At 39.3% G+C, this 22,406-nt stretch overlaps 1 protein-coding gene across 1 annotated transcript in view; it reads left to right on the forward strand.

Moving 5' to 3' along the window:
* The window catches only part of TMCO5A (transmembrane and coiled-coil domains 5A), a 120,940-nt gene extending 100,755 nt beyond the window's left edge, over positions 1–20,185 (forward strand). The window contains exon 10 of the mRNA XM_090268337.1: positions 20,138–20,185. Coding sequence (XP_090124463.1) covers positions 20,138–20,185 — 48 coding nt within the window. The remainder of the gene's footprint in view (positions 1–20,137) is intronic.
* Positions 20,186–22,406: the final 2,221 nt, after the last annotated feature.

The following is a 22,406-nucleotide window of genomic DNA, read 5'->3' on the forward strand; positions in this document are numbered from 1 at the left end:
GCAGGTGTGCTTGTAAATCCCCCATCATTAAGTGGGCAAACACAATAAAAGAGTCTTCAAAAAAAATTCACTGAAGCCAAACAGAGCCTCTCACAAAAATGCCAGCTGGTACAGTGATACAGCTGTGCTCCTAGAACACTCACCTAGCAGGGGAAGACTGTATTACAAGAGGCCCACCTTCCATAAGATAATCCATTTTGGGGGGTTCCCCCCTCATAAGTGAGCAGTGGTATTGGTTCAAAGGCATCGAGGCCCTGAATCAGCACTTCTGTGATTCTTTTGACCTCTTCATTATGTTTGGGAAATGACCACAGATACCATCATACCACATTCAAAGGCAGGAAACAGATAGCATTGTCACCTAGAGCATTTTTCCTTGGCTCCTGCCACTTATATTAAGACGCAAAATCCTTCTCAAATCCTCCCAGCAGTCTCTTTTTTTTTTTTTTTTTTTTTCAAATTTATTTTTAGAGAGAGGGGAAGGGCGGGAGAAAGAGAGGAAGAGGAATATTGATGTGAGAGAGAAACATTGATCAGTTGCTTCTTGAACACACCCCAACCAGAAACTAAACCCACAAATCAGGCATGTTGCCCTGACTAGCAAGCAAACTAATGACCTTTCACTTTGTGGACAATGCTCAACCAACTGAGCCACACCAGTTAGGGCCCAGCAGACTCTTACTTAAATCTCATTGACCAGAATTGGATCATAAGCCTGCTTACCCCTCAATCCACAGTTGGGCCTACCTTCTATATAATTAAAGAATCTCTGTCAAAAAAACTTGGGTTCTGTTAGCAAAGAAAATGGAAAGGTAATATTTTTTGGTAGTCAACCATTACTGTCTGACATAGCACTGTTCCCAACAAAGTTGTCAAGAGCTTCAAATGAAAAAATTTTTTAAATAAAAATAAAAATAAATTAAAACTCATCATAGACCTTTTCTCATGCACTCAAAATTGCACGGTGCCACTACAGGCTAAATGGAAACTCCCGAAACAAGCTATATTTATTTTCTATTGCTGCATAACAAATTACCACAAACTTAGCAGCTTAAAACAATACCTACTTATTATAGCAGAGTTCTGGAGGTCCGAAGTCTAGGTGATCTTGACTGGTTTCTTTGCATTTCTCACATGGTTAAAATCAAGGGCTCTGGGGAAGAATCCACTTACAAGTTCATTCAGGTGAGAGGCAGAATTCAGTTCTTTATGGTTATGGGACTGAGGTCTCCTTGCTGGCCGTCAGCTGGGAGTCTCACTCATGATATCTGGTCCTTGCATGTGCCCTCTTCCATCTTCAAAGCCAGCAATGACATGTTAAGTTCCTCTTGTCCTTCCACGTTTTTACCTTCTTTTCTGCTACCATCTGGAGACTATTCTTAAAGGGTAATAAGTTAGATCAGGCTCCCCCTGATAGTCTCTCTCTTATATAGCCTAGTGATTAATAACCTTAATTACATCTGCAAAATCCCTTTTATCGTGTAAAGTAACATAATCACCAGGGTAACTCCAGGGGCTCAAAGGCAATGGCAGCCATTGGAATTCAGCCTACCACACCCGCTCTTACAGCTGAAATTCTAAAAATAAATCATTTATGATTACTGCCATATACTAGAAATAAATTATTTTATTATTGTCTCCAAAGAAGCTATCTATTTTTGAAAATTACAAAAGAAAGCTGAAGAAACAATAATGTTTCGCAAACAGGAACTGTTTTAACATCAAAGAAGTTAGAGAATAAACATGTGTTAAACAGGACTTGGTAACTGTTTCCAAATAAGTCGAATCTTTTGTCAGAGTAAGAACACTATCCAGCTATGAGAAGCACAAAACTTGGAAATGAAAGATAATTTTCAACACATTTAAATTTTATTACATAAATGTACATCCCCTATTTTGAAGGGAAATAGATACACAAGGTTTATGAAAAGAAGATCAGATGTCTCCCTGATTCCAATTAAATATATGTAAACAAATATTTAAAGAATATTAACCTGAAGTCACCAGCACAAACTGGTCCCATTTCATAATTCAAACACTGTGATTATAATACAAATACATGTGCTAAAAGAATAATTGTCAATAATTTATCCAATGAATCTGGCACACAGGTTAAGCTGCCCTCCTAAGACAAGGATGGCATGGTGTTTCACAGAGCTATAGGTCCCAGAGACCAAAACCACAGAGCTGAGGGTTGGAGAGACAGGTAGGAAAGGCGATGCCAGGGGGAAAAATAGGAAAGTTTCCCAAAAGACCACAGCCAAGAGAAGCTACACACAAACTAAGTGTCCATACATTTCCAATAGTCCCTAACTTTCACCCCATCCTTTCCCCAATTCCTAAAGCAAATGAAGAGGTTGCTTTTTCTCCACATCATCAGCCTGCATTTTGACTTTTGGGATCCCCTTTCCCTTTCACAGCTGCACTTTGAATTACTAAATTGAACTAAATTTCACTGTCTGGGCTTTTCTGTCAACTAATACTACTTCTGTAAGACTTGACCAACAAGCAAGTCATTTTCTAAATAATCCTCTTAAAAGTTCACCACCATCTACTCCACTCACCTATAAATCCACCACATATACATACACACATACACACACACACACTTCCCCTTCCAACCCAGACCTAAAAGAATGCCTATAAAGCTTGTTTTGCATATATCAACATATTTTGGTTTGTCCAGACATATCCAGCCATGTACCATGTACTATGAAAAAGAGACATATATTTAAGAAGATACAAGAAACATGGTACATAGGACAATGATGCCTCAGTCCCCTTCAAAGTAGGCACCTTGGAACCCCACATAGTATTCCCAATTGCTATCAGCTGCCTCATCATATTTTCCTGAATCTCATCAATAGTCTGAAATCTTTTCTCTTTCAGTGGTGATTTTTGTTTTGGGAAAAGCCAGAAGTCACAGGAAACCAAATCTGAGCTGTAGGGGGGTTGAATCACCTGGGTAATTTGATGTTTCACAAAAAAACTCTGCATGAAACATGACACATGAGTGGGTGCATTGTTGTGATGAAGCTGCCAATCACCAGTTGCCCATAGCTGTGGCCCTCTGAATCATCTGCATAGTTCCTGTGGAGGAATATTCAAGCTTAACACAAAATCTGATACGAATTCATTGCTCTACTCAGTCATTTTGAAAGCAGCAGCCACACAGTATACATTATCACTCAACGGCATCTACGACCCCTACTGACTACTACAGTGAAGTCGTCATTGTTCACACATGCGCATTCCAGTTCACTTTCCTTGGCTGCCAGGTTACATCAATGAAGTGCAAACCATTATTATATTAACAATGGCTGGACTTTTTCCAGATGGACCAAATAATATATATATTCACAAGTATGTATTCTACAATATGGAGGGACTTTCTTAACTTACTTTTAAGCTTTGAAAAAATTCATAACCAGTAACATGATGCAAACTATATCCCTCAAGAATTTTCTCTCATTCACAGCTCCCATGTTATCTTGCTATGAAATTTCCAGGGAAGCCCATATGTCTGTTGCCTTGAACCTGCTGGAGGATGCTCCGCAGACAATATAGGTCATATATTTGTTACAAGTCAGGATGAGGTCAGTGAAATTGTATTATTTGTAAGTCAGAGTGAAATGAAAGAAAACTAGTGCAGGGCATTTGGTATTTGGGGGATAAGCAAAATGTTTGAACAGTACCAACAACCCATCCAGTTACCTGAGTTAAATGAGACAGGCATGGGATTTTCAACCAATGGCAAAGATCAGTACTTTACCTTAGAGGAGCGTTTTACAAAACCAAAAGCTCTTCCTCCAGACAAACACACACAAATCCAATTCCATTCAGTTCCACTGATACCTAGCAGCATGTCAACTCTACAGTTTTACTTTTTGTTAATTTCAAGATATATAGCTTTGGTGTTATTAAGACTTCCAGATACCTTAGAGCCCAAGTGCATTTATATCTAACATGCATGTCTCTGTAGACCATATAGTCACTTTTTCAGGAATTTTTTTCTTAATTCTCACCCATGGGTATGTTTATTGATTTTAGAGAGAAAGGAAAGGAGAGAGAGAGAGAGGAATATCAATTGGCTGCCTCCCATTGTCACCCTGACCGGAGATGAACCTACAACCTAGGTATGTGCCCTGACCAGGAACTGAACCCGCACACTTTTTGGTGTACAGGACTATGCTCCAGCCAACTGAGCCACCCAGCCATGGCAGGAATTCTTAAATAAATGTTGGCCTCGGTTTTTATCTTCTCTGTTTAACCTCTACATTAAAGATGACCCAGAAAATTACAGAGCAAGCATATATTTTAATACTGGGTAAAGAGGGGAGAGGATGTAAATTTTTAAAGCCTCTCAAGAAACAGAACTAGTTAAAAACTGTTGTTAGACTTAATTTAATGACTTGAACATTTAATGAGAGGTAGACATAAGTAAAAATGAAATAAAATGGTAGTGTTGTAGCTTTTTATCCTTATTTTAGAAGTAAAATCTGTTTTTTCAAACACATTTTCACAAGGAGACCCAAAAAAAGTAAAGATTTTCTGGTTGAAATAAGGATATGGAACCCAGAGTCCCATCCAATGTCTAAACTGATTTAACCTCTAACTTGGTCTTTACATATCTCCAAGGAAGCTGAAAAGATACTTGAAGCATAGTTTGAAAATCATAGATCAAAAGCACATAACCATCTTATGAGTAAATTACCTAAAAACTTGACCTCATATAAGTTACTTAATTTTTTATTGGCAACTGAGTAGTATGAGGGACAGTTAGAAGTGTTTTGCCAAGGTCATTTCAGGGCCAATACTCTTTATATTTTCCCAAGTGGCAGAAGTACTGGAATATCAGCCAGGAGGAAATAGAGTAAGTGATGAGCACCTTAGCAAATCAATTGATATATTTAGTATAAATATTTAAAAATCTGCAAAAGAATTTGAAAATGAGTAATTTTCCCTTCACAAGGCAAGGAAAAAGATGTGCAAACCTTCCCTGATTGCCTCATTTATTCATTTATACTGTTGAATAGCCCATTGATATTTATACATATGTATATATACAGGTGTTGGCAAATGTAAGTTTACTCTTGCGAGTATGCAAAATAGACTTTATTCTTGTATTACTATTTATTAATTATTGTATTATTTATTTGTAAACTGTAAGCCTACTTTTGCTCACCCCTGTACTTGCAGACCACCTCAAATTTTTTTTTTAAAGAGATGAGAAATGAAGACTAGTGAAGGAGAGGTTCCAGTTCAAGATGACGACATAGAGTATGTTGAATCACCTCCTCTCACAAGCTGACCAAATCTACAGATGCATATGGGACAACTTCCTTTAAAAAATAAAATATAATAACTGGCTGAAGGACGCTGAGGCATGGGGCCAAGAAAGAAGGCCCACACAGAAGCAAGTAGGAGAGGCCCAGACACCATTTCGCCATACACACCGAGCCCCACTCTGTGACCTACAGTCAGGAGGGAACTCAAAACCTGGAGCTTCAGAAAAGGGCTCAAACCCTTTAGGCACCCCTAACTTTTAAAACCTGCACCTGAGAGACCAGACCCCAAAACATCTACCTTTGATGAGATATCTCTGGCCTAGGAAACCCTCAGGGCTATCACCATCTGCGAATGCCCTGATAGGCGTTGCAGGGACTCCCCTGCCCAGGGCCAAGTGCAGCGCTGGCCAGGCCTTGGGTGGGCGGGGCTCCTTGCAGCGCCGGCCTGGGGCCTGGCATCTGATTTGACACACATATGGGGGCCTGCCTGGCTGCTCTTCTAGCCTGAGACTGGCAGGCATTCTTTCTCTGATGCACTCTGAACAGTGGGGACCACTTTTTATTTTTTTAGCTCTAAACTTTTTTTTTTTTTTTTTCATTTTCTCTGGCAGACACCATCTTTCTGCTCTCTCTCTCTCTCTCTGCCATATTCAAGAGCGCCAGTATCTCCAGGAGAGGAGCTTCCACACACCTCTGGGGAACTTTTACATGTGAGCCATGTCTGCTAACTCCGCCATCTTGACCAAAAGTCTCAGTGTAAACTCATTTTAATTAAGACTAAAATGAAAACAAAATGTCCTGCTTTTTCTTTCAGGACTGAAGACAATTGACATAGAAACCACTTCTGAACGCTTGTCCCCTTACCATATAGAAACACCAAATGCTCTATAAAAACAACAGAAATTTCTAGTAAAGTTCTTGCACTTTATCCAACTTCCCTTCCCTTCTGCACAGTATGGGAAAGTCAAAAGAAGTTTCTAGGACAAGTCAGCAATTTAGTGGAATTTGATACAGGTTGCAGTGCCTTCTTGCTTCAGTATTTAAAGTTTAGAGGTGAGAAAGGTTAAGGTAACAATTAGCCTCTGACTCACTCAGTGGTAGAACATGAAATGCACAGCACTTCTGCTGCAAAAAGGGTATCTTGTCTACAACAACCTCAGGATCCAGAATTTGCTGTTCTGCCTTTCCCAACAGAGGCACACTGGACAGAAGAAAAAGTAGTTTTCTTTACTAATTGCTCAGCCTAAAGAACAACATTCCTTAAGACTGAAGCAACTTTAAACACTCAACTTGTATGTAGACCTAAGAAGAAAAAAACATAAAGCCAAGGGCTTTACTGTCTGATGTCTTACCCCTTTTAAACTAATTTAAACAACTGCCAAGCATGTTTCCAGGGTGTAGTATTTCCTTAAGTCCCATGATTTATTGCATGGGGCAGACAATAAAAGGCTAAATATGCTCAAAATGTCAGCTTCATCATTTAAACCTCCTAAATACACTTTTAAACGTGTGTGGGATTTCCCACAGGAAAGTATAGCGTTGTTGCTAAGTCTATGGTCTCTGAAGTCAGACTTCTTTCGTATAAACTCTAGCTTCACCTCACCTTCCTGTATAGCTTTGGCAAGTCACTAGAACTCCCTAAACCGTAGCTCCCTGAACTGCAAAATGAGACTAACAATAGCAGTAACCACCTCACAGAGGTGGGGGCTGGGGGCTTTAGAGACGATTAAATGAAATGATCTGAGCAAATAACCTTCCATATCTTAATGACTCAATAAATTAACTTTTTCTCCTCATTTTATTCCTGATATTTTCACTCTAAATTGATGGTGGAAACAGAGATTCATGAGAGTGCTTGGGTCTTAGTATACTTGCACTCTAAATTTATTTGGAGCTGCTTACATTAATAGCAACAAAATATCTCTATTTTATTCCTAATATTAGAAAGCAGTCAGCAACCAATTGTCACAGAGATCACACGGATAAAGTGTGAATGTATGCAGGAATATCTGAGAGAAGGAATAAGAAAAAGAAATAAAAATCAAAGGGGTACAAAAAAACCTGAAAAGTGGCAATTGTATGTAGAATAGTCTTCCAATTACCCATAAGGATCATTAAATATGGGAAAGATAAATCAGCTGACTTTCACAGCCCCCGATCACAGTTATGCTGCCTCTCCACAGGTTTGGAGTACCCTGGAATCAACATTTAGTGTGTATTGAAGTCACCCTTACCCAATCAGCACCAGGTCTGAACCTCACTGTCAATGACATGGGCCCAGGTTTATATGGATCTCCATAAGGCCAGCTAACTCTAGGCAGTCTAGAGTCTAGGTAGGGAACAGATGTTTTAAGATTTTTTTAAAGGGGTGCGGGGCCGTTGTTTGGGAGCAGAAGAGTAAATAAAAAATTTAACTCCAAATAGGTGGATGCTGCTTTCTGTCCTTGATTTTAACTTTTTCTTTTCTAGTAAGAAAAGTGTCCCCTGATAGAGAAATGACTTGTGACATAAGAAAGTACTTGATTAATAACCATCGTTCTGTCTCCAGCTGTGTAGCCAACTCATCTTTAAAAAACCTTTGGGAGGTTCTACTTGAAGCTGTGGTTTATTGAAAAGGAAACCAAAAAGTGGGGTTAGAGGAGTGAGAAACTATAGGAAAATCTCTTCCTTATGTCTTTTGACTAGTCTAAAAGGACAACACGAAAAAGAAAATACACAAGTAAAATAGATCCAAGTGTGGTAAGAATCGTGGTTTCTAAAGAACAGTGAAAGGGCAATAATTCGAGAATCGATAAATCTATTTCTAATGTTGTCTTCAGCTGTGACTCATTATGAAATGTTGATGAGGGTCACAGAAACTTTCAGTCCTCGGTTTCCTCACCTCTAAAATGAAGATTTGAATAACTGGCTAACCCAAATTATATCTGAGGTGCTTTCAGAGACTCAGAATGAAAATTGTGAACGTGTATTAATACAAAGATAAGGGCTTCCCTGCTGAGAAAGACTAACCAAGCAAAAAAATAAATAAACATTTACATTTTGATGTTAATTGGATGTCCCAGATTAAAGAAATTTATCAAAAATTATTTGGAAGAAAAATTTGGTGTTAAAAAGAGGATTTCTATAAGAAGAGACAGACAAGATTGTAGAGATTCAGCGACTTTCATTTACTTGGTAGAATTAAAATGCTTCCTCTCCATCCTGTATGAGAAATCCTTGAGAAGTTTGCGGACTGTCACCATCTGTTCAGCAAAACATGCATGAACATAATATTTTCCACATGTTACATTTTTTTTAATTTTGAAAACAAATTAATCATTTTGCTAGGCAAAATGTTTTACTATAACTGCTGTCAAAGGAAATTCAGTAGAGAGCCTCTGTTTTGATCCCACTCCTCTCCCTACCCACTTCCCACCACCAAATCATTTGCATTTTCTATGGCAATGTATGGTTAAAGATGAAAGGAAACTAATAATTGGCTCCTTTTTAAATCATATCAAGTTTATATTCCATAAGTCTGTAAGATTCCTGCTCTGAAGATAGTTCATGAGTTTGCAAAGTCATCTCTCTCCATTTGCCTCATCAGAACTCTATAGTGACTCCTACCAACAGCTTGACCAAGGTCAATAGTACCATCACCACCTGGGTGTCCACTCTTGGCTGTGCTATAGCTGCCAACCATACCTTTTCCTACTATCCTCCTTCCACCACCGCTGCTCTGACCAATGCATTCAGCAACCAGGCCTGGCAGTCAACACAGTAGGCCCACCAGGGCTTACCAAGCCCAGCTCTGTACCCAACACTAAACAAGGCACAAAAGGACATGAACAAACAGTGCCAAACATATTTCCTACCCCAAAATAGCTCACAAATTTGTTGGGAAGAAGATATAATCTTTAGAGAATAAGATAGCAAAAACATTCAATGTGACACAGTAAAGATGATGACAATGATTGGGCAAGGACCACAAATTTAACTTTTTTATTTCATTTGTGCCTTCTCTTCCAAGTTTCTAGACATTGGTTGGCCAGAGGTAAATTAAATTTTAATCTTGTCTGGTTTAAAGTTTTGTCTGACCCAATGATTCTGGTAGTCCTATTTGGTAATGCTCAGCTGTTTGATACCCACCTTCCAAAAATGGTAAAATCTTAGAAAACAGTTGTCCTGTCTATCTAGGTGGTTTTGTGTCGCTCTGACCAAATCTTGGTCCATCTATGACCTTTGATAATATTAGAGTCACCCCAGAAAGTGGATTTATTTACACCTAGCTGCAGTTACCGGTCCAAAAACTAGATTTATTTCTATCTAGCTGCAATATGCATAAAGAAAGAAAAAAGAGATCTGTTTATAACAGGTGTGGAGACCAGGCATTATTATTATTTTTAAACAAGTAAACTGAGACCCAAAGAGATCAGCAATGCTTTAGAATAATTGTTATGGGCTGAATTGTGTCCCAGAAATTCATGTTGAAGTCCCAACTCTCACTAAATCAGAATGTGGCAATATTTGGAGACAGAGTCTTTAAAGAGGTAGTTGAAGTCATTCAGGTAGGCCTTTATCCATTACCATAGTATCCTCATAAGAAGAGGAAATTTGGACAGACAGGCACAGCCAGTAGAAAATGTGAAGACAAGAGAGAAGACAGCCACTACATGCAAAGGAGAGAAGCAAGCGAAACCATCTCAGATATAGAAACCATCTAGATCTCAGATGGCTGGCCCCCCAAATTTGTTTAAGCCACCCAGTATGTGGTAGTTTGTCACGGCAGTCCTAGCAAACTAATACAATAGGAAACCTCTAAAAACATCTTTCTAAGAACAGTACAACAACAACAAACAAATACAAAAAACAAAAAAAACCAGGGTTTTTGTCTTCTTTTCATCCAGTATTAGCTGTTTTATACACTTCAACAGTATCTGGCACGATGGATGTTCAACAATGTTTGTTGAATTAATAAGTTAATATTATCCTTTTAGTTAATTCAAAATATTATCTTAATACATTTTAATAACCCAAATAAAAAACCAAACTGAAAAAATAATTTCTTCCAGTTACAAAAAATAGTCACAGATATTTAAAGTATAGCGTAGGTATAGTAAATAATATTGTAATCACTATGTATGATGTCAGATGGGTACTAGACACCATGGTGATCATTTTGTAAGTTATATAAATGTCTAATCACTATGCTGTACACCTGAAACTAATATAATATTATAGGTAAACTGTAACTGAAAAATAAATTTTAAAAATCATTAAAAAATTAACTTACTCATTTAAAAAATTCTACATTTATATGAAAGCTAATTCCTAATCAATGTTAAATAAACATTTTTGAGGTCAAAACAGCAACATGCTACAAGTCATCATGTCTACAAATGTTAATAAGTTACTTCCTATAGGTAAAAGCTTCAGATTACAGAGAGGTGACTAATAAGAGTATTTTATTTGAATTTTCATATGTGTTCCTATAGCCAGAGCCCTCCTAAGAATCAACACCTTGCTTTATTTCTATCATCTAATTGATCTCTTCCAAATCCGTCTGAAGTTGTTAGAAGTACAATTTTCTCCAACTGATAAATGGAGGAGGTGAACTGGAAAGTCAAAGAATATTCTTCAGTATTGGAGAACAGGCTCATGAGGAAATCAGTTAAACAGGATAAAGACAGTTAAACATATACACTTGGAAGAGGCAGGGGAGAGGAGAGAGAGGGAAGGAACTGAGGGAAGCAGTTTTGAGTTCCCCCTCCCTCAATGAATTGGATCATATCTAGAGCCCAACAATTTAGAACGTTTTCACACTCTATTAAAAAGGGTTTGGTTCCTGAAGTATCTCCACAGTATCTCCAGTATTTAATTAGAAGACCTTGACTTCTATGTACGCAGTCCCATTCATTCATTTACTCCATAACTACTTGAGCATGTACTATGTGCAAGAGACTCTGGTGGGCCCTAGGGATGAGACAGAGGACAAAACAGACAAAAACATTCCTATGCTTACAGAGCTTACATTCCAGTGGTGGGGACAGAAAAATAAAAATGATAAATGTGTAAAACATATAACATATTAGATAGTATTTGGTGCTAGGGAGAAAAAATAAAACAGGAATGAAGGATATAAAATGTGAGGGATGGGTTGAAATATTAGATTAACGAAAAATGTTCTCATGAAGTTGGTTTAGGAGGCAGACTATATGAGAAAATGCTGAAACCTTTTCTTACCTTCCCAAACAGTATGCTTAGATCTAGTTTCAAGGAGCCTGGCTTCCGTTCACAGCTCCACTCCTTATTTATTGTGTGAACTTGAGCAAATTTCCTGCGTTTTCTGTGTCTTAATTTCTTTATTTGTAAAATGGTGATAATTACACTTAACTTGCAGAGTAGTACCAAGTTAACGCAAAAATAAAAAATATATATGTCAAGTGCTTGAAACAGTGACTGATATATAAGAACTTGGTAAATAATAGGTTTTTAAATTGTTCTTATTTTTTAAATTATTTCTGAAAATTGATTTCAACATTGTTAAAAGGAGATTCATGCCAGACTACCTCACTGCATTGCTGTGGTAATCAGATAAGATATAAAGAACTCTTGGAGCCTGGATCACAGTAAGTGCTAAATATATGCTTCCTGCTCTTTTTACTGTTGTAACCAAGTAAAATACTTATTCCTTTTTTTTTTCTCTTTAAAGATTTTATTATTTATTTTTAGAGAGAGGGGAAGGGAGGGAGAAAAAGAGGGAGAGAAATGATCGATATGAGAGAAAAACGTTGATCGGCTTCCTCTCACTGGGCCCCCACCAGGAACTGAACCTGCAGTGCAAGACATCACCCAATCAACTGAGCCACACCCATCAAGGCTAAAATACTTACTTCTTAACAACCGAAATAACATTTCTCTTGGAAAAACAGATGTTGGAAATAGAAGATGAGATTCTAAGGCATGGATATGTGTCTGCAATAATCTAAGCAAAAAAAAGAAGAGCCAGTTAAGTTGATCCGTGCTTGAAAACCAGAGGTGAGGAGTTTGAGAGGGAAAAGAAGCAGAGGAGAAAAGGTAGAAGAAAGAGGGAGAAGGCCAAGGAGTTGTGAGGCTACAGATTTATAGGGTGAGGAAATCGGGCATATTCTCTAAGGAATGAATGGTAGACACACATTTTACAAACAGGGGTGTATAAAATTCAATAGAAAATTATTTGTTTTCTTGCTACATGAACTCTTCTGTCTGCTCATGACATCAAAGTCTTTAGTAAAGACGGTTATTATTCACAAGTGCTTTGTACAAATAAGTCTTTTGTGCAGATTAGGAAGGATTTGGTGAGCCAAAAGTGACCATGAAAACGTGAACTCCACAGGAATTTGGAGAAATCTTAGAGAGGACTTTGAGCTTCTCTAAGGAGTAGATAAAGCCTTTAGACAATCCTACCTAATTCTCTGGCATTTGAATGACAATATTAATAATAATGACAAGAGCATTGTTGTGTGTGTGTGTGTGTGTGTGTGGTGTATGTGTGTGTGTGTGTGTATTCTGGTGGTGGAGGGGAGTGGATATTAAGGTGACCTTACACAATGGTGGGACCCAGCTAAGCAGCCTCTGTAAGTCTTTTGTCTAAGGCTGAAACTTAAAGTACACAGGGCAGGCAGGTCATCAGGAAGAAAAGACATATAGTAGGACTGAGCAAGTACACTCCAAAACCCACAAGGATGGAGACAGACTACAAACTGCAATATTAGTTATAGCTGCCTCTAACTTTGATGATGTTGGTGTCCGGGGCCCTTTGTCACATAACTAAATATACATGTGACTCAAGTCATAGAAAGGATCCCAAGGAAGGTGGATACTGTCCTGTGCCAATGACATAAACCAACAGGTATCCACAAAGTCTGTTGGTACAAACTACGAGAGCAGCTGCCCAGCTTTCCAAGCATAAAACACAAAATGGTTGCTGTTTTGCTTTCAACTTCCAAATCTATTGCAGACATGTCTCTTGTGACCCATCCAAACCAGACACATTTAGGGGAGGGATTTCTAGGAAACAAATTTCAGTCTAGCTGAGTTGACATATTACAAGGCCACCATGTTAATAATTCTCCATATCACCTGAGATAGATGTTTCGTATTCATTTGCAATTAAGAAAAATGAAGCTTGGGTGAAGATAGGTAATTTACCTGGAGTCACAAAGCTAGTAAGTGGCAGAGGCAAAATTCCAAATATCTCTACCTTCTCTAACTTGGATATATTAATTAACAAGGATCCAAATGAAAATAGTGATTTAATAGGTATCCCCAAAGAAAGCCTCTAATAATATTAATTTTTATGGTAATAAGCCCTTACAAATGTAAAAACACTTTGTAGTTTTCAATATTGCTTCTTATAAACTTTTCCTCTGAATTTTCAGAACAACACTGTGAAAAATGTAGGTGAGTTTACCTACACTATATAGATGAGGAAACTAATTCTTTAAAACCACACAGCTAGTGGCAGAGCCAACTCTGGAATCCAAGTCTCTTGACTTAGCCTATTATTTCAGAGCCCCATTTAAATTAAAGTAGCTGGCTAGAGTTGACAAATCATCCAGAAAAGAAAGGAAAGGAAAAGTGATAATAGACCATAAACAGTAGATCTGGTGACAGTTCTGTTAAAAAAATTCAAAACACAATGCCACGGACCTGCTCCTGGATAGCAAGTGAATTTGCCTACCTCATCCTTACCCTCATCCCTTTGAGAACAGGAACCATTACCCATTACCTGACATGGTTTTCCATGTCCAACCACTAGGTTCTGAGGATGGTAGATGGACATGGGTTGGTCAGTTTTAGGGAGAAACAAGGGTGTTGTGTGTGAAAGGAGTCAAAATCTTATTTTATAAAAAAACTGAAGTTTTCTCTTGTCCAGACTTCATGATAAATGTAACTATTTAGAATGTTGTAGCTAGAATTTATCCAATTCTTCTACAAGCATTTGTGGAATTTCTATCATGGACAAGCATAACGCTAAGCACTCTTGGACACAACATGAATCAAATGTAGATTCCAACCTTGAGTTACTTACAAGAAATAAGTCAATGAGGCATGAAGGTAAATCTACATACCTTTAGATGCCATGAGAGAAATTATAAATCAAGTTCTATGGGAGTTCAGCTAGAGATCATTACTTCTGGCTAGGGATAATAAAGGAAGGTTTTGTGGAGCTAGAACTTGAAGATGGCATCTAAAGAAAGCAGCTATGAAAGAGAGTTGTTTAAATTCCCTGGATCATAGGGCATGTGAGGTGAAGAAGTGGGATATAGGTTGGAAGGGTAGGTTGGGAGTATTAGGAAATAAAGTTAGAAGGGTAATTGAAGCCAGATTGAGGTAGGCCTTGAAAGTCTTGATAAGAAATTCAAAATTTACAATGGGGGACCCAAAAAAACCTGGAATTATTTTCTGGAAGGCAGGCCCCACTTAGTAAAGGCTTTGCCCACTAAATGAGTGTTCTAGGAACCCATCTGTATCAGTGTACCAGCTGGTGGTGTTGTGAGAGGCTGTGTTCAACTTCAGTGAGCTGAATTTTTTTTTAAGACTCTTTCAACACACTTGCCTATTTCATGATGGGTGATTTATGAATGCACCTGCCCACACCATGCTGAGTGTTCAGCAGTTTCTGACAAAAAATAGCATGACCCCTGTGCCCTACCCTCCCAAGTCAGGTGATTTCACTCCTAAGTGACTTTTTTTGTGTTTGTTTCCCAGGATGGAAAAAGTCCTCAAAGGGAAACATTTTGCCCATGTGGAAGAGGTGAAACAATAAACAACAGAAGCACCAAAAAGTATCAAAACTGACATGTTCAAAAACTGTTTCAAGCAGTGGAAAAAACATCTTGATAAGTGTATTGCATCAAATGGAGAGTACTTTGCAACTGAAATTCTCAAAGAGTTTTGGGGCAACTTGAGACACTTATATTAACTATAGTTTGCAAAGTTTGAAGAAAATCAAACCTCAACTAATTTACATTTAATTATTTTCAATCCTAATTGTCATGTAATACATATTTATTCATTCCTTTTAATCAAATGTAATTTATTAACTCTAGCAATATTCCTTTTGACTAGTCCCCCATCCTCAATGATGATTGCCTGGGTTTGGCTAGAGGAGTCAGAACAGTCAAGGAACAAAAATGTCCTATTGCTGACTAGATCCAATGCTCAGCTTAGTCTGTTCAAATGCCAGTATAATATTGTTTTGTTGTCTTCAATTATTGTGTTTTATAATTTGATGGCCCTTGATTGGAAGAGAAATCTCTAGCCCATCAGTACCTCATTATTCTGATGGAGAGAATTTATTACAAGGATGGTTGCCTCTGAAAATATCTCAACAGGAGTCACATTGAGTCTTTTCACTTCAATAACTAGGAAAATGAATGCACTTAGGCGAGACCGCTCATGAAATTATCCATCCCTGCATCATCCAACAGTCATATGATAATGTCCCACGCTACGGTGACTGCATAACACTCACATGAAACTTCATTCTCATGGGAGAGAAGAAATCAAGTCATTATACTGGCACTGTTTCTTAAAGATTACACAGCATGAGACAGTGAAAAAATAGGGAAAATTTTTAAATTTTTAAATCTTTAAATATACATTTGTATGTGTAAAAATACCAAAGTATATTATTCAATATATTAATTTAATATTACATTATTTAATTTATTGTTACATTTTTTTAAATTAAAATAATTCCACTTTCTTCCTGAAAAGTGCAAATGACCCACTCTCAATAACATGTTCCAAAGACCAATGGACAAATATCCAATTATCTTATTTGTTCATTTTTGTAGAAAAAAACACAGATTATAACAGAAACCAATTGCCCCCTTCCCAATCAAGTATAATATATTGGGCTGGCCAAAAAGTCCACATGGTTTTTTCCATAAAATAAAATACACATTTTTCATTTTCACCAATAACTTTATTGATTTGGATATTTTGAGTATGTCGGCTACCTCTCACATGGTATAATATTGGTTGTTCCCAATTAATGTCTCAGTTTCATCACTATCAACTTTAACTGGTCTACCTGACCACGGAGCATCGTCCAGTGAGAAATCTTCAGCATGAAGCTTCGCAAACCACTTTGACACATTGTCATAGCACCTTATCTATACACTGAAAAAATCTTTTTTTGTGTTTCAGTTGCATTTTTACCTTTCTTGAAATAATAAAGCATAATATGCTGAAAATGTTTCATATTTTCTTCCATCTTCAGCATTAAAGTGGCTACACAAAATTTCATTAATTTTTACTCCTTTTTTAGATGCATGCTGATATGACAGCTGTCACAATACAATCTAACAAAATTGTCTCAAATGAAGTTAAAGACAACAAAGCACTACTAGAGCCATCATACAGAAACAGCTAAACGAACTTTTTGGCCAACCCAATAAATAGATGATGATATCTAGCATTTATTTAATTATACATTTTTATACAATTAGTTACTAATTTTGGCTAAAGCTACTTTATAAATTCCATTGTCTTCTTTGACAGGTATGAAAAGGTAGAACCATTCTCTAAAAATAAATAAAATTTTTTAAAAAGAAAAGAACAAAGAAAAGGTAGAACCAGAACCCCAAGTGCGGGAGAACTGGAGAATTCTCCTAGAGAGGAAGGAAAGGTAGAGAAGCAGAAGGACAGCCAAACCAGCAGCAGCCAGGGAGTCGTGGAGGGTTTTGGTCCTCCTCAGTCCCCCCCCCCCACCATTACTCCCCAGAACAAACCAACCCTCTAACAATTCACCTTTTAAGCTTTTATTTAGTCTTTACTATTATTCTCCTCAAATGAATACTATTCTCTATCCACAAAGCCTTCTTATCATGTAGCTAAAACATACTGGGTTCAGAGAAGAATCAAATGAAAAAGCAAATCTCCCTCTAGCAAAACTGTTGAAAACACATTCCTTTAAGGTTAAAATTAAACAGCCTCATCTGACTTTTTTTCCCATGCAGCAAACACTGGGTCTGTCTCCAGCCTTTGCTGGCTGCCCTGCACATTTATAGCAGTCCACAGAGACCTCCGAGAGGCAAGGAACCAGCAGAATGAAAATGGAACAAATGATCCACCACCCCAGAACTTTGTTTCTAGGAGCAACTAGTGTCCCCTTCCAAATCTCTGAGGCTATAAATGATGGGAATTAGTAGGGGGAACGATGTGGTCCAGAAAAAAATATGTGTGGACCTGAATGGCTTGTTATTATTAAATTTCCCTACTGGGTCAACATACTGCCTCTTCAAAGTTTACCAGATTTCGCCTAACCTCATCCACATTTAAAGTCTATGGAAAAACAGGAGGGCCTTTCAGGGGGAAGTTCATTCATGTTTGGATTCAGGCAGACGTAGGGACCTTTAATAGCACTGTCATTATCCTGCAGGGCACACCACAGAGCAACCAGTGAGCTCTCCCTCAATGGGCAGAAAATTTCCTCTGGAATTTACAGAGCAGAAACCTTAAACACACATCACCATAAGAACCAGATTACATAATGTCTCCATCACCCTCCTGACAGCTACAATTATGAGTCAATCCCTGGTTTAAATATGAAACCGGAAGCTCTGTGTTTCCCCTCTGAGTATGTGGCAGGCTAAGTCGAGCTCTCCAGGCCTGTCAGTTTGGAGATTTGAGCTGCTCCCACAGTCACTAATTTAGTATGAGACCAAATGACGGGGTAATTAAAAGCAGCGCTGTAGAGACCTACTCCAGGACCAGATGTTCTCCTTGTTTAACCATTGCCCACATAAGAAACAGAATAGCCCCCCTCCTTTTATTTTTCCTTTTCTTTTTCCTCCCCAGCTAATTTCCGTCTTCTGATCTTTCAATCCCACAAAATAAAATAAAAATACAAGTCCCATTACCGAAAGATGACATGCTATTGAGCACATACCTATAAGTTGTAATGTGCCCCATAGTCTGCTCTTTATACTTCTTTAAGCCTCCCGGTTCAGAAGACTAAGTTGCCCAGGCAACCTCACATGACTAACAGCTTCATGTAGCCCCACCTAGCTGTAAGGACTCAGATTTGAGTCAACATGGGCCACCCTGGCACTTAGTAGTCCAGAGACTAATTAAATAGCATTGCTTTTTGGTGTTTTATCAGTCAAAGACTGGCTGAATGAGGCATCCCCTCCCCTTTTATTGCCCAAAAGGCAGGACAAATAGAAGTCTCCACCTTAACTTCTGGAGAGCCTTGGCTAGAAAGGCCATGGGCCAACTGGTAAATAAAGAAGAGATCTTCCCTTCACCTTTCTAGCTACTGGACAAATAACAAGAGAGAGAGAAAAGGGGAGCTAATAATTTAAATCTTCCAAAAATGGAACAATATGTAATACAGGTAATCTGATTTTATCAAATTAGATGAACTAGCTTTAATATGTCCTTTGGGATCCAGAGTCTGGTCACTATCTAAACTACAGAGTTCTCTAGTATTAAATACATAAAAACAGAATCTTTGAGCACCAGACCTGCAGCTGAAGCACATGCCCTGACCAGGAATTGAACTTGCAACCTCCTGGTTTATGGGACGATGCTCTAACCAAGTGAGCCAGCCACACAGGCCAGAGCTTGGGGTCCCATTTTTTAAATGGACTATTACTCACCACATGATCACTGTTTGTCAGGGGTGGGGGAACAGTAATGGGAGTTGAGGGTAATGAGAAGAGCTCTATTTATTTATGTCAGTGTCACTTAAGTGATATTTCCCGCAGATACCTGGAGATGTATTTGAAGTAGAATGTATTTGAATGACGGAATGATGGACTACTCACACTCCTTGCAAATATAAAACATGATTCACGCTTGCCACTATTACCCATCCACTTGCTGGCAAAGAATGACTCCTCCACCTGAGTGCCCCACATTGCCTTGGGTCATTTCAGGAAACATTTGTAGCATGTTTGTGCTCTCAAAAATGGCTTCCTACTCTTCAAACTTCTCTCGAACTTCTGCCTGGCCAAGGTTCCCCAATACCCACCTAGTTCCCCCTATTTCTTATTTAGATTCATAAATGACAAAAAAAAATACATTAAGTTAGTATTAATTCCTTGCATCCCTGGTTTTATTCATTTGTTTTATGTATTTGTTATGCACTTATGATGGTCAGGGACTGCTCAGGGCACAGGGGACACTGGAATAAGAAAGATAGTTTAGTGTTTGCAAGAAGGCATATTCTTGTGGAGCGAGACCAACTATTAGCACTAGCAATGTGTTACAAAGTCAAGAAAACAAGTACTCATATAAACATTGACTGGAGTTCCATTCCCATATATCTTTCATGTGTGCCAGTAGGTGAGTTGCTCACTTCCAATTTAAAAAGAATCCCACAAGCACCCAGACCTTCGTGGTATCAATTCTCTAGCCTTTTAATATTCATTTTAAGAAATGAAAAATATGAAGCTCAGAGAGATATGTAGGGTTTGGTGGGGAGAGGGGCATACATTTGTACCAATGTAGGCAGTAGGAAAATCTTAGAAAATCATCTGAATATTAAAATAGCTATCCCATCTTAGTCCTTCAACATTTGCTGGCTACATCATTTTTACAGCTCTGGCTGTGACCACTTCTGGACCTGAGACATGGCCCACACCACCTCTGAGAAAATGGAAAATGAGGAGTAGTGACCTCAGAAACAACTTCCTCCTCCAAATGCAGTTTCTTGTCCGCCGAAACCTTTACAGCAGGGCAGGTGGTGTAAATCGTACCAAGGAGCCTTTCAAAGCAGCCAGGCCCGCAGGTCAGCCTGGACCTTGTCCAAACTGGGTTCCACCCACGGTGAAAACCAATCTGTTTAAGGGTGCCCTTTTATGATGTTACAGAACGTCTGCGAGAGAGTGAGCTCAAGTTCCTGCCTGCTCTCTAAGTAACCGTCCCCACAAAGGTGCACACACACGCTCTGAGACAGAGAAAAGCTTGACAGGGCTTCCCTCCTCCCAGTCCTGCAATGAAATGCGCTTTAATCGCATCAAAGGGCTCTTCTCAATGGGGTTTCAGAGCCGCGAGAGCGGCGTTCCCAGCGAGGGTTCCTTTCCGGCTTGCCAGCATTCCTGCGCACTGCGAAGGGAAGGGGATGGGGCTCCTTCGGGAGGGCCAGAGGCTCATTTCCATTCCTGTCGCATACAGCCTCCGTTGTGCGGGCCGGGCCTGCGGAGGACAGCCGCGGCCGCCGGCGAACAAAGCGGCATTCATCCCCAGGGCCGGCTTCCTCCCGGCCGCTCGCAGCCCCAGATGGGCTGGCTCCGGCACGCCATCCTGCAGACCCGGGCGCGCGGCCCGGCCCGGCGCGCACAGGGCCCGATTCAGGAGGCCGGCTCTGGCCGGGGCGACCCGGGCTCCTTTCTCAGCAGACACGACCATGAGGCTCGCCTGAAGCCCGCCTTCCTTTCTGGGCGGGGGGTCAGCGGACACTGAGTCTTTTCAGCGTGGAAATCCTCAGTTTACTCACGGCTCGTTAAGAACGAAGATGTCAGTTTCCATGGCCCTCTCCCCGGCTCCCCACCCCCGCCCTTCGGGATGGTACGGCCCGAGTTCCCAAGTTGTGAGAGGACTTTGTTTCTCCTCCTCGGCCTCTGAAAGCCCGACGAAAGGGTCACTTCCTGACTTTTGTGTCTCTTCAACCCAGTGCCTTGAAAGTTCTTACCCTCTTGTGACTAAGTACATAATTGCAAGCCTTCTCCGTAACTTTTTTTCAGGACTTAAACATTCCTCTAGGTTGAAGCTTTGGGACTCTGGCTTCACAACAAAGGCCACTGTTTTTCCTCTCCCATCTCACTCCTGGGAAAAAGAAGCACAGAAAAGAAAATGTACTTGTTCAGCACCCCTGTTCTCAGCCTTCAAGCATATTTCCTCTGCCGCACACATTAGACCAACAACAGGTTAATGCTACAGAGTTCTCACGTCAAATAAAAGGGTCTCAGTATCTCTTTTCCTTAGCTCCCAGGCAGCTGCGAGGAGCTGGGGCTTGATTCCTACTTCACAATCTGAAGCAGAAACAAGCTCCAGACCCACATTCCTGGGACGCGGATTAAACAGGGAATGGCAGAATGAAAGAACGCCAAATATAGGAAGACTTATCAACCCTAATCCACTCATTTTACAGATAAGAAACAGATAAGATCTGAGAAGGGAAATGACTTGCCCTCCCTCAGAAGGAAGCTGGTTCATTTTAGGGCATCTTAAACAATTGTCCTCAAGCAAACGTTCAAAAGGAACTTAAAAATAACTTTTGACACACACACACACACACACACATAAAAACTCCAAGAAAAAAATACTGTTCAAAAATATATTCTATAGTGGGGGGGGGGCGTGAAAGGGCCTCCCCTTGAATTAGTGGGGAAAAGATGTGAACCCAGGTTTGAAATGAGGATTAGAAGAATATCAAAGTATTTTCACCAAGAATGCTCCCTGTTTCTGTTACTTCCTGCATTTGGAACATTGCTGACCTCTCTTCTTGAAGTAATGTATTGCATCCTTGATGTGGTGAAAAAAAATTTTTTTAATTTAAAAAAACCAAAACTGGTCACTCACCACTTTAAGACTCTTTCACTCTTGCTAGAAGAAAAGTCCAGAATCTTAAAGAGGAGATAGGCTTACTTTGTAGTGGTTATTTGTGAAGATACAAATAAATCAGTGGATAAACAGATAAAGGATAGAGTGCTTGCCATGTACCAGGCACTATTCTAAGCACTTGACATGTATTACCTCATTTAATCCTCATAATAATTTATGGGGTTTACTATTAATCTCCCATTTTACAGAAAAGAAATCAAGGCTGAGAGGTTACCTTTAAGTTTATCAAGATCACACGAATGTTAAGTGGCCAAGCCAGACGATCTGCCACCTAGGTCTGATGTCTTCCACACTAGGCTTTACTTTATGCACAAACACATGGGAACACACCCTGGGCTAGAGGTCTGGAGTTGGGATCCAGAGTTGCTGTAGCCAGACATAGCTCTTTGTGCTTCTGAAAGAGGCCACAATGGCATGCCTGAATAGGAGGGAGAATCTGCTTCATCCTGTCTGGCCTGGAAAGAAAGAGAGCCCTTCTGAGGACTAATTTAACGCTGAAACTCCCCTTTCAGAATC

This window comes from Furipterus horrens, unplaced genomic scaffold (assembly GCF_987537825.1).
Source record: "Furipterus horrens unplaced genomic scaffold, mFurHor1.1.pri manual_scaffold_3, whole genome shotgun sequence".
NCBI lineage: Eukaryota > Metazoa > Chordata > Mammalia > Chiroptera > Furipteridae > Furipterus > Furipterus horrens.